The sequence below is a fragment of the Bremia lactucae genome, linkage group LG1 (assembly GCF_004359215.1).
Source record: "Bremia lactucae strain SF5 linkage group LG1, whole genome shotgun sequence".
Taxonomy (NCBI): Eukaryota; Oomycota; class Peronosporomycetes; order Peronosporales; family Peronosporaceae; genus Bremia; species Bremia lactucae.
In genome coordinates this window covers 4,800,172-4,811,779 of record NC_090610.1, presented here as the reverse complement: position 1 = coordinate 4,811,779, position 11,608 = coordinate 4,800,172, and the positions used below count along the sequence as shown (strand labels likewise).

Here is an 11,608-nt window from a genome sequence, read left to right as displayed (position 1 = left end):
AGCTCATTGACCTCTGAGATAAAAGAGAGCTACAGTCAGGACGACCACTGTCGCCTGCTTTGGATCACTTCGGTGGAGGAAAGGTTCTCCTTCCGTCGCACCTGAATGCTAAGCTCAATCGCTTTAGCTACAGCGATGGCCAAATATGGCATCAGCTGTCACCTTGTGATCCCTTAAGAATCTATGTGCCTCATGACTCAGATCTCAAGCTAAGTGTCAGAGGATTTGGTGGCCACACCTATATAGATGGGTGGCCAACCATATTCGCTCTTGCGAACAGTGTTAGCGCATTCAGCCTGCACCGTCCAGCAGTGCGCCACTGAAGCCGCTACCGATTCCAACCAACTGTTGGAAGTCAGTAAGTATGGACTTCATGCTTAGCATGCCGCCCGACCACAAGGATCGGATGGTGCTCGTCGTCTTTGTAGACAGACTGAGCAAAATGGTGCATTTAGCACCATGTGAAACATCGATCACAGGCAACGAGGTAGCTCTCTTGTTCCTATGACACGTATACGGACTACACGGGATGCCCGAGTCCATTGTATCCGAACGGTATCAACGTACATCTAATTTCTGGCGGCATGTGTTTAAGCTGCTAGGTAGCAAGCTATACATGTCGACCACATACCAATTACAGACCGATGGCCAAATAGAACGTGCCAATCGGGTCGTGGCGGATGTATTACGCACTATAGCAACTCCCGAAAAATGAAAAAATGCGCTTTGTGGAGTTCGCTATAAATAACAGTGTGCACGCCAGTACGGATGAGACACCAATTTATATTAATGGACTGCTTCATACTCGGGCGCCAGTCTTGTTTCTTCGAAGCCCTTGTCTTACTGGGGAAGGGCCCCTCACTATGATTGGTGCGAAAGAGGGACAAAGTTTTGTCAATAAGACGATGACCCGCGAGGGTATCATCTCAACGACAGAATTTGCCCTTGTGACCCTGCCAGTTTAGCAGTGGTCAATAAAACTACGCCCTATGACCGATCTCGGCGGTGTCATAGGCGAGTTTGATGCTAAAGCGTGAGCGAGGCTCAACGCTTTGTAAAGTGAGCGATTAGATATAACACGAAACGTCCGTGACGCGATGGCAAGAGGATAGGATAAACAAAATGAAAATGCGGACTGAAATGGTCGCAAAAATAATGAACGCTTTAGAGTGGGGAGAAAAGTACTATTAAGTACTGCTATCCTACTTAAAATGCATTTTCTGTACCACTTGGACGTACTGCGAAGTTGTTGCCGCGTTTCATTGGGTTCTTTACGGTGGAAGAAGAGGTTGAAAACCTAAATTATAGGTTCACCCTTCCCCGGATATGAAAACGCACCCCGTATTTTACGTGGGTCATCTAAAACGGTATGAACACCCAAATAAGGTCTCATGCATCCATCCGTCTTAGGAGACCGATGGTGACGCTGACTGTGAGTCGAGCGGGTGGGTGGGGGGGGACGGAGAAGGCGAATAACTTTCAGCCGATTGACTCCTCCCACCACGAAAAGGACTCGGAGAGGGAGGGATACAACGCGCGTAATGCTCAGCATCCCTCAGCATCAACTTCTTCAAAGTGTCTTGCCGAAGTTTCAGGCGTTCATAATCCTGACGATTCTTCGAGCAGACATCCTGAAGATTCGAGGTAATTCGCAAGACTTGACTTTTGAGATCCACAATACATCGTTCAGCAGCGCTTAACGCCTGCGACTGAGCGGACAAAGGTAAGGCAGCCGCGAGTAGTTGGACGAGATCGCCAATTCTATCGGGCGCCGCCTGCACTGATAGATGCGGGTGGGAATCAACGCTTCCTTGTTGGAAGGTAGCTTGCCCCCCGCCTCATGAGGCAAAGGTATCAGATCCTCGTCGAGGTTGCCAGAAGAGTTTTGACTCTTGGGAACCGATCGATACCGTACATATTGATGTGCCCGGCTTGGTGGCTGTCTATGAGAAGGAGCACCAGCTGAGGCCTCTTCGCTAGTCTCAAATGTAATAGCAGAAGCAGCGTTGTGAGAAGAAACAGGGGGTACAGTACCGCTCATGATTTCTTTCACACGCAAGCGGACAAAATTAATTTGCTGCGACCGCTGTTTCATCGCATCGGAATGCGGATGAATGCGGCGCAGGAATTCCGCCTCGTATTGGTCGGGCGTTTCATTTGAATGCAAAACGACCGGGATCGAGAAAATACGCCCAAGCGATTTCCCTGAGCCTTCCATGATTTAAAGACGCCATTATAATTATGTGCGTCACAAGAGCGCGCTCTAGAAGCGACGCTCCTGGCCCGTTGAAACGAGGTCATTTAGATGGAGAGGGCATCCTTGGAATGCCACCCGACACATAGCCACGTTCTAAACGACTGGCTTGTGACACCGACTGAGCACGTTCACGTGTCGTCGGCGAAGCTTTAGGCTCCGAATCCTCTATGTCAGAACCATTATGGATAATGGTCTGAGCGACATACGTTGTGGTTTTACACAACGGAGTAGCAGCTGACCGTTTATGGGTAGTGCTCTCATAAATGATCGCTGCGCTAGCCAGCGCAGACGACGAGACAATGAGTGAAGTCTGGATGGGCAATATAGCGCCATCATTCTTTCTCCTTAGCCCATTGTCCGCATCACTACTATGAGGAGATGGCAACGGTGTCGACTCATTGTAGTCGACAATGAGCGACACCTCACTGAGCAAGTGGGATGGATCCTTAAGCCCAATTAACGCGTTTTGACTAAGGCATTATACGCTTCCGGTGAACTAACGCAGCGCGTGCGCTTCGCGCGTGGTTGAGTGGGTGTCTTCGCAGACGACACGCCAACGTTGCCCCTTTTAGGTGGCATATTCGGCTCAATGTAAGACACAGATAGCAAGAGTGAATGAGATAACTAAGCGGCACGTAAACAGCTCGCTGTTCCTCTGTCCTCTTTGTCGAATTTCAAAACGTAAATTCGTTCTGAAATGGGAGGTGGAACGGGCCAAAGCTGCCCTAATGTTACACAGTCCCCGTTATGTACACTTTGTGTGCTTAAGGGAATGGTCAATTACTTTAGTGAAGTAATTAAACCTACCACTTGGGTGTAATTCACACCGTGAGCCGCCTTGCGTATGTGATGCACATAGACGCATTCACATTAGAAGGGATGACGCCTAGCGTCACCGTGATGATGGCTAGCGTCATCCATGATGATGGCTAGCGTCATCAGTGATGATGGCTAGCGTCATCAGTGATGATGGCTATCGTCATTCGTTACGCGAGGTATCTAGAAAGATATGCTCGCAATATATATTAGTGTTATCTAAAGAGATGACATTTTATGATTGGTTAGACATTACTGGTTCCCTATTTTTTTTGTCTTTATTATTCCTCTAATAGGTAATAATATGTACATTTAGTATTTCTGATTGTTCAGAAAATATTCTCTCGAGCTTAATTGGCACAAATTAGCAACCGTCACAATCTCCGATCTAATTAATAAACACTTGATACCCAGCAAGGACGCTGCTCGCGAAATATCAAGAATCAGAACATGCCACGTAAACGCCTCCTTACGTATTGTGCGGCATCTCGAGGCCGGCGCGTGATCACCAGTCAAGCATTTAATGAAGCAGGGTGCCCGGGTTTGATACAGTGACATGCTCTGATTGAACGGCAATCGTCGCCACCGCATTGTGATTTATTGGTTAGCTTGAAGCCGCCTTTAGAATGGTTCTGTTGTATTAAAGCCAAGCCTGCAAGCCAAAAAGAGGTCAATCTTTTGACCTAATCTGACAGTTGCAGTCAAAGATGCTACCTTAATGCAGTGGTCTACGAAGGAGACTCGCTTCTTTTTGTTACGACCAAATCCTGAATTGCTAGTGATACACACATTCGCACTACGTAGTGCTCCAAATATTATGGGCACGGCTGTCACAGGCGACTACCAAGCGGTAAAGTTCCTGCGTGTAATTAAAGCGGGTCGTTACATACGTACCGGACATGGTGTTCGTGTGCTTGATGCCATTAGAATTTTTCCGACGCTGTGCATTTGTGTTAGGGACGATACAACAGAGGGTAAAGGAATGAAAGGTCGAAATTTTATTGCTTTTTTGCGCGAGTGACGATTTTATTTCATGTGTTTGCGTAGTTGCTACAAGTCTTGCTAATATTCTTGGGGAGAAGATTTTGCCATTATTTGTGAACTTTAAACACTTTTTTACGAGAATTTCTTAAATTTTTATTACCGAGCTTTTTCTTTATAAGTATTTCCATCAAGAAATGCGTATGCACGTTCGCCCTCATGCTTCTAATAAGTAAAAGATAAAATAGAAGCGTCATATGTCCGTGGTAGCATTGTTATTAAGCTTGCGGCAGATTTTTACGGAATGCAAAGGCTATCCAGAAGCTTTTCAGTGTTACTCGTGTAAATCTCATAACCTTATTTACAAACGAAGTTCAATTGATCTCGTGACATGAAAGTTGCCATTATCATCGCTCATATAGCTGCGACAATTGCTTCTTTGAGTGTTTTACCAATCAATGCTTTAAACGAGGTAGAAAATTACAGCCAGCAGCTTGGAGCTGGCAGCTTTCGTGGAACGGATAGCTCCCAGCAGCAGACAGCACAAGAGTCAATCACACAGATGGACTTTACTCAGATTCAGACCGGCAGCAGATCAAGTGAACAGACGAATAAGAAGGAAGACGATGGCAAAGACAAGAAGGATGGAGTGAAGGACAGTGATGACGATAGCAGAAAGAAAACTGAGAAGAGCGAAGACGGCGACAAGGACGAAAAAAAGAAAGATGGCAATGAAGATGTAACGCAAGAGGATATAAAGAGAGACGACAAGAAGGAAGACAAGGAAGATGATGACAAGAATGAGGAGGAGGACAAGAAGGACAAAGATGAGAACAAGAAAAACAAAGCTGAAGACAAGAAGGATGGCAACGGCGATGACAAGAAGGATGACAACAATGATGACAAGAAGGATGGCAACAATGATGACAAGAACGATGGAAACGATGATGACAAGAAGGAAGACAAGAAGGATGACAAGAAGGATGACAAGAAGGGTGACAAGAAGGATGACAAGAAGGATGACAAGAAGGATGACAAGAAGGATGACAACGATGACGACAAGAAGGATGACAACGATGACGACAAGAAGGATGACAAGAAGGATGACAAGAAGGATGGCAACGATGATGACAAGAAGGATGGCAACGATGATGACAAGAAGGATGGCAACGATGATGGCAAGAAGGACAAATATGATGATGACAAGGACAAAAATAATGAAGCCAAGAAGGAAAATGATGATGGTGACAAGAAGATCGGAAAGGATGATGACAAGAACGACAAAGAAGATGACAAGAATGACGGAAAATATGACGACAAAAAGGACAAAGATGATGACAAGAAGGATGATGACAAGAAGGACGATGACAAGAAGGACGATGAAAAGCAAAAAGACGACAAGAAGGAAGATGACAAGAAGGAAGACGACAAGAAGGAAGTTAACAAGAAGGAAGCTAATGATGCTGGCGATAAGGAGGGTGGGGAAAAGAGTATCAAGCAAGCGGGCATGTACAGTCCAGAGCAGCAGGAGAGCGGTAGCAGTACAGAGCAACATCATAGTATCTCGCAGTACAATGATCAAGACCAGACGCAGCAAGTAATGATGTAATCGCTAATGGCAGAGATGTAGATGTAAGTGATGTAGTATGGAGCTTTGTTAGTGTTGATGAAGCGCGAAGTTGTGATACTCGGTGTACTTTTCACTTTTACAATTCAATTTGATCGATTACAAAGGCAAACTAGGTGTCGCACTGTCAGGCAGTGCCACAACAAGCAGGTCTACTAAAGTAAGCGAATACTGAGCTCTTCATAGCAATTAGGCTTGCGCAATAGTGCTTTAAGGAATAAATCGGCAGGGCATCGAGATCAAAAAGTTACGGCAACAACTTATTTCGTCCAAGGCTTGTGGGCCGCATACATTTCTAATCTTATAAGTCTCATGATGGCTTAACGCCGATAACCACTTATACCTCTGTACAGCTGATTAGACCCTGCTCTTTGCTTAAACAGCTTTATGAAGCATTTATGAGAGCCAATATATAATTATCTTGATATGCCGTTTAGTAAGTGTTAATATTTAATATTTTTAAATGGGTATTGATCTCCTAACAACTAATTTTTAAGATATTTTTTAATATAAATTTAAATTATTATTCCCACAACTTCTCTAAGAAAATAATAATTTTAAATTCGCAAGCTAAATTTGTTATTCGCACAAATTCTCTCGAGATATTAATTGGAGGTTTCAATCCAAGATGTCCACTCCTATATACAGGATGCTTGTTCAGCTCGTTTTTACAATATCAATTCAATCACTCATCCAACGTTTACATCAAACTTGGCAAAGACACTTGCTACCTATAACATTTCAATATGCTTCCCCCACAAACACAATGCACCAAAAATGACAACAATAAGTCGCGAGCTGATTAGATTCTCGATTAAAGTAAAGCATGCTTGAAACCAGGAAAAATGCTTCTTATGAGGTTGAAACTAGATTGCTTAAAATTTTGCATTACGTTTTGTAACTTCCAGAATTTTTGTCTCCTAATAGTGACATCGTTTGTCGATAACGTCGTCACACGATGACGCAGCTTTTTGCAGAGCTTGAAGCACATGCTGGATAGCGACGCTTGTAGCCTCCAAATTATCGCGCATGGAAGCCATAGAAGCTTCTCGAAGGATGGCATTCAGATCTGCAGCGGATAGCCCACCGGAATGCTTGGCTAAGTGTGATGCAAGTGCGTCCCGAGAACCAAATAGAACACTTGTGGTGTAGTCCACGGAGACTTGTTTTAAAGCTTGAACGATAATAGCCTTCCTTGCATCCTCGTCTGGATACCCGATGTGGATATGAACGTCAAATCGTCTGATGCCACACAAACTTTATTAAAACGACAAAGGTAGATAAACATACTAAAAAACCAACCCAGGTCGAAGAATAGATGGGTCAAGAGACTTCCTGTTCGTAGTTGAGGCGAGAATTACAACATGCTCCTTGAGAAACGCAGTGCGCGCTTCATCGCTTGCTAGGCTGCGCTGAAGCTCTAATCGACTAGAATTAAATCCATCCATCTCAACCAATAGCATGCTCAGCATACGGTCAAAAGTTTGTTCGGTACTTGTGTCAAAGCCTCGTAGTGGCGCAATGCTTTCAATATGATCGAAATACAAGACGCACGGTGCAGCATTTCTGGCAGTAACAAAGAGATCATGAAGTGCTTTTTCCGTATCGCCAACAATTTTTGTTAACAAATCACTGCATTGCACCGACACGAACGACGCGAGTCCAAGACGACGAACTTCTTTAGCAACAGCATTGGCCAAATAAGTTTTTCCAGAGCCAGGAGGCCCAATAAGTAGCACACCTTTTGGTGGCATTGTTCCAAACTTTAAAAAACGGCTACAGTCAACAAGCGGGTCTATCAAAGAAACACGAAGATTTTGAACAGCATCGTTCATGCCATAAACACATGAGAAAACCCCCTCCGACACAGCATCACCGTAGTTTTGAAGAGACGTGGATATCGGCTGTTGCTGCTTCTGCAAGAGGTAATGTGCCTGCAATACGGACGGAAAAGTGACTGCAAGCGCCTGCTCAAAATGCCGCGGACAAACTGTGAAATTGTCCTCCGCCTTCGACTTTGTCGACTCATTCAAACATACTTGAAAAGCCTTCTGACAAAGGCTTAACAAATCGGCTCCCACGAACCCACCAGTTCTTTCACTGAGTTGGTTCAAAAACTTTATGTCTAAACCGCCTTTCCATGCGTTGGTCAATATTTGAAGAATCTCGAAACGTTCAATTTGCGTTGGAGGTGCTATATAAACAACTTGGTCAAGCCTACGATTCGAAATTATCGCACTATCTACATCTTCTGCACGACTCGTAGTGCCTAAAACAAATATCTTTTGATGTGAAGATTTCAGCTTCTCCAAAAATGATAGCAAAACGTTTAATACGCCAAATTCCAAAGCACTTTGCGAATTCGCAAGAGCGCGTCGATTTCCAGCAATTGCTTCGATTCCATCAATTATCAGAATGCTTGGTGCCTGTGAGATTGCACTGTCAAAGACCTGAACCAACTGCTTCTCCGATTCACCGACATGCGTCTGGAAGATGTCCGCTGCATCCAAAAAAATTGAACTTACGCCAAGCTTCTTACAAATTGCTTTTGCCAATGCTGTCTTGCCGATTCCAGGAAGCCCACTTATGATTGCTCCAACACTAGGTTTAGCTGTCGCATGGCCGATTTGCTCTGACTCAAAATGTAGCCGAATGGTCCGCAATAATCTTCTCGAGTACTTGTCAACACCTCCAAGCTCACTTGCAATCTGCTTCACATACAACTCCGAAGTCTTGAATTGCGTAGCTCCAGGTCTTTTTTCCCCATGAAAACTAAGCTCTACTCGCGATGCACTTGTAATCATTCCAAGCTGCTCACAGCATCCCAAGCCTACCTCTCCCCACTGCAAATCGACAAATTGAATAGCGTCTTTAATACCTAACCAGCTGACAGATGATCGCCGCCCTTTCCACACAATTGCACCGTCAAACAATCTACTGGCAATGTGCTGCAAGCCCCGCAAGACTGCCCCGGAAGGTCTTGTCCGGTCCAAAAATCTCACTCGGATACCCGTGATGATGCCGCATTTACATTTGCATGTAGCGGCTCCAGTCAAGTTATTATCATGAGTTGCTGGTTCGACTTGCAGATTTTCCCGATTCTCCGACAGCTGTAGTGCTTCCACCAGACCAAACGACGCCACCGATCCAATAACTTCCTGATGACGCAGGAGACAAAATGCAGCACGATCTTTGCATGAAACACGCACATATTTATGTGCGTCATCTACTGCCGAGGTATAGAGAATACACCGCTCGTCTTTCGTTACGACAGCAGCGCCATTGACACAAATTGTAGCCATCTTGAAAATGATTGCAACCAATGTTGGCACAACATTTCGTTAAAAACACCATTGCAAGGTTCCTTGAACACTGATGGATGTGTGGTTCGTGACGACGCAATATCCAAAGTATGGAGTTTATCCCCCATACGAAATCTTTAGTCATCCTGCTGTGTCCATTCATAGTCGCCCGTTCTTCATGCACGTGCCTAGCGTCTACCTTGCCTGGGATTCTAATTTTGGAGTCATTGCCCTCCGTCGTCGCGAGCGGCAATTAGCAGTCAGTCGCTGTGGTGTGGTGCTCGCCGGTACTTACTTCAAAATTGATCAAGCCACCGACTTACAGATTCCTGTGGCGCTAAAAATCATGGATCGGGCTCAAGTTTTGCTGCAGCACGACGACGTCGAGAGCGAGATTCGTGTAATGGGCCAGCTTCAGGTTGGCGGCCTTGACGCTCCACTAGCGAACGCCTACATGATTCGTTGGGAGTATGCTAGTGATGCCTTTAATCAATACGTGGCAACCGAGTACGTAGCCAATGGCAGTTTACTGGCCTATGCCCATCGACAAGTACACCAATTGATGTTTAAGCACTTACACGAGTTTGTGCATGAACACGGAGCAGCTCCGACCAAGCTGGAGTGCATCTCCTATGTATACCGAGATACTGGACATGATTGGATGCGCGAAGGCATTGAAATATTTAAGGGCATTGTAAGAGCATTAACGTATTTACACGCTCAAAATGTAGCGCATTTGGATCTAGACGTGTACAATGTGGCAGTGGATGTACGAGCGTCTCCAAGGATTATTGATTTAGGAAGTAGTCAAATTATGGATAACAGAGGCCTCGTGGGCACAGGAAATGTAAGCATCAAGTGTAAACCGGTGTTTGTGTCGCCTGAAGTGAGGTCGCATCAGAGAATGGTACCGCCACGGCCGGGATTTGATGGTGCGGCTGCCGACATGTGGGCCGCAGGAGTGATAGTAAGTTGTGCGTAGAGCTTTATGTATTATATCTTCGATGCTGATCTGAATTTTTCATGTTGTTTTGTGTATTATTTAGCTTGTGCAATGTGTAGTTTGGGGCTTTCGAGGTGGGCCGACATATTTGCTGACCAATAGAAACTGGCGACGAGAAATGTTTGGCCATCTTGATGCGACTTGCAGCCCCAAGTCGTGTCATTTGTGTATTAATTTTATATCTATCCCGCCTTTAATTGGTGCCATCATCAAACGGCTGCTGCATGTTAACCCAAAGCAGCGGCCGTCTGCTTATGAAGTGGCAATGGCATTACAGGAAAATCGACAAGCGCAATTATTTTCAGTGTATTCAAGGAAGAAAATGTAATTTATTCTTTTGGCTGCTCATGGCTGCGTTAGATAGACAGAAGCTAATTTGCTTTCTGAAGAAATCGCACCTAAAATCTTTATTATCAGTTATCCTGGAGGACACATGTACATAACGGTGGTGGATTGTAAGAATGCGTCACGTTTGCACCTCAACACTATACGGTAAATCCTTTCTTAAAATTTAGACGCATGCTTGCATGTGGACGAGAAAATTACAGAACTCGGCGGCGCTTTTCGGCAGTGGCTGGGGCTACTTGAAGCATGACGAACATCATGCATCAAGTAGCCCCAGCCACTGACACATTTCATTTTTTTGGCAGCAATTGTTATAATGAACGAGTGATTGATCAAATATTCGAAAGGTCCACAAAGTTATAAAATTTATACGAGATCCAGCACCCTCCGATTCAAAAACTGAATTATTTGAATGCATAAGCAATTAGTTGGCGAAAGCAACAGCCGCGCCGACCTAAAGCATCTTGAGATAAATTTATGTACATTACTTGGACCAAGAAGTACGTAATGTCACCAAATTCATGTAGTATGTAACAGGCTAAAGTTGCCCTAATGCTACACAGTCCCCTTTAAGTACGCTTGGTGCTCTTAAGGGTATGATCAATTACTTAAATAAAGTAATTAGACCCACCACTCGGGTGTGGTTCACATTTGTGACCAACCCTAATGCACACAGGTGCATGCACATGAGAAGGGATGACGCCTAGCGCCATCCGTTACGCGAGGTATCTAGAAAGATACGCTCGCAATACATATTAGTGTTATCTACAGAGATGACATTTTTGATTGATAAAAATAGGTATTTACATTTAATACGATTAAATATAAATCAGTCTGAAAACTACTTCCTAATTGGTAAGTGCGCACGAGGAGCCGGATTACCGCTCCCGTGACGACACTTAACCAGAGTACTTAGTGTGTTAGGTGAGGTCGCTAACGCGCCCACCACAACTACCTAACTGCACGCAAGAGAAGCAGGTCTAACCGGTTCCTCGCTGTGCTAGGGTGTGTGTCTAAGTTGAGCGTGGCCGCATTACGACGTACCCGCCTACACTTGGTAGCACTTGAAATCTTTCCCACGACCCGCTTCTCTACGTGTGTACGTGAGGATGAGCTTCAACATCGATTAGGCTCATTTCCCCACCTCTCCGAACATCATCGAGAGGTGGTAAGGCATATGGCGCAGGATCTTGGTGAACAAGCCCTGGCCAGGCTCATTTGCAGTCCTCCTAAGCAACACGTTGCGCAGTTGGAGCAGTTTGAGGCATTCGTGCTCG

At 45.0% G+C, this 11,608-nt stretch overlaps 3 protein-coding genes across 3 annotated transcripts; 2 read left to right on the top strand and 1 right to left on the bottom strand.

Moving 5' to 3' along the window:
* Nucleotides 1-4,445: 4,445 nt before the first annotated feature.
* On the top strand, nucleotides 4,446-5,663 carry CCR75_007118 (uncharacterized protein; the record flags this gene model as incomplete). The annotated part of the gene is made up of 1 exon (XM_067965182.1): nucleotides 4,446-5,663. One exon carries the CDS (start codon nucleotides 4,446-4,448, stop codon nucleotides 5,661-5,663), a length of 1,218 nt encoding a protein of 405 aa, XP_067822849.1.
* Nucleotides 5,664-6,472: 809 nt separating this feature from the next.
* CCR75_007117 (uncharacterized protein) lies at nucleotides 6,473-8,995 on the bottom strand. The gene is made up of 2 exons (XM_067965181.1): nucleotides 6,984-8,995; nucleotides 6,473-6,923 (listed from the first exon to the last, which is right to left on the bottom strand). Exons 1-2 carry the CDS (start codon nucleotides 8,981-8,983, stop codon nucleotides 6,602-6,604), a joined length of 2,322 nt encoding a protein of 773 aa, XP_067822853.1. The 5' UTR covers nucleotides 8,984-8,995; the 3' UTR covers nucleotides 6,473-6,601.
* Nucleotides 8,996-9,056: 61 nt separating this feature from the next.
* Nucleotides 9,057-10,544, top strand: CCR75_007116 (uncharacterized protein; the record flags this gene model as incomplete). The annotated part of the gene is made up of 2 exons (XM_067965180.1): nucleotides 9,057-9,950; nucleotides 10,030-10,544. 2 exons carry the CDS (start codon nucleotides 9,057-9,059, stop codon nucleotides 10,312-10,314), a joined length of 1,179 nt encoding a protein of 392 aa, XP_067822852.1. The 3' UTR covers nucleotides 10,315-10,544.
* Between the last annotated feature and the right edge of the window lie 1,064 nt (nucleotides 10,545-11,608).

What these genes read in the sequence shown, in the direction of transcription:
- CCR75_007117 (XM_067965181.1), bottom strand. Translation starts at nt 8,983, where the DNA reads ATGGCTACAATTTGTGTCAATGGCGCTGCTGTCGTAACGAAAGACGAG. An exon ending in CCATCTATTCTTCGACCTGG is followed by an intron (nt 6,924 to 6,983) that starts GTTGGTTTTTTA and finishes GTGTGGCATCAG; the next exon opens with ACGATTTGACGTTCATATCC.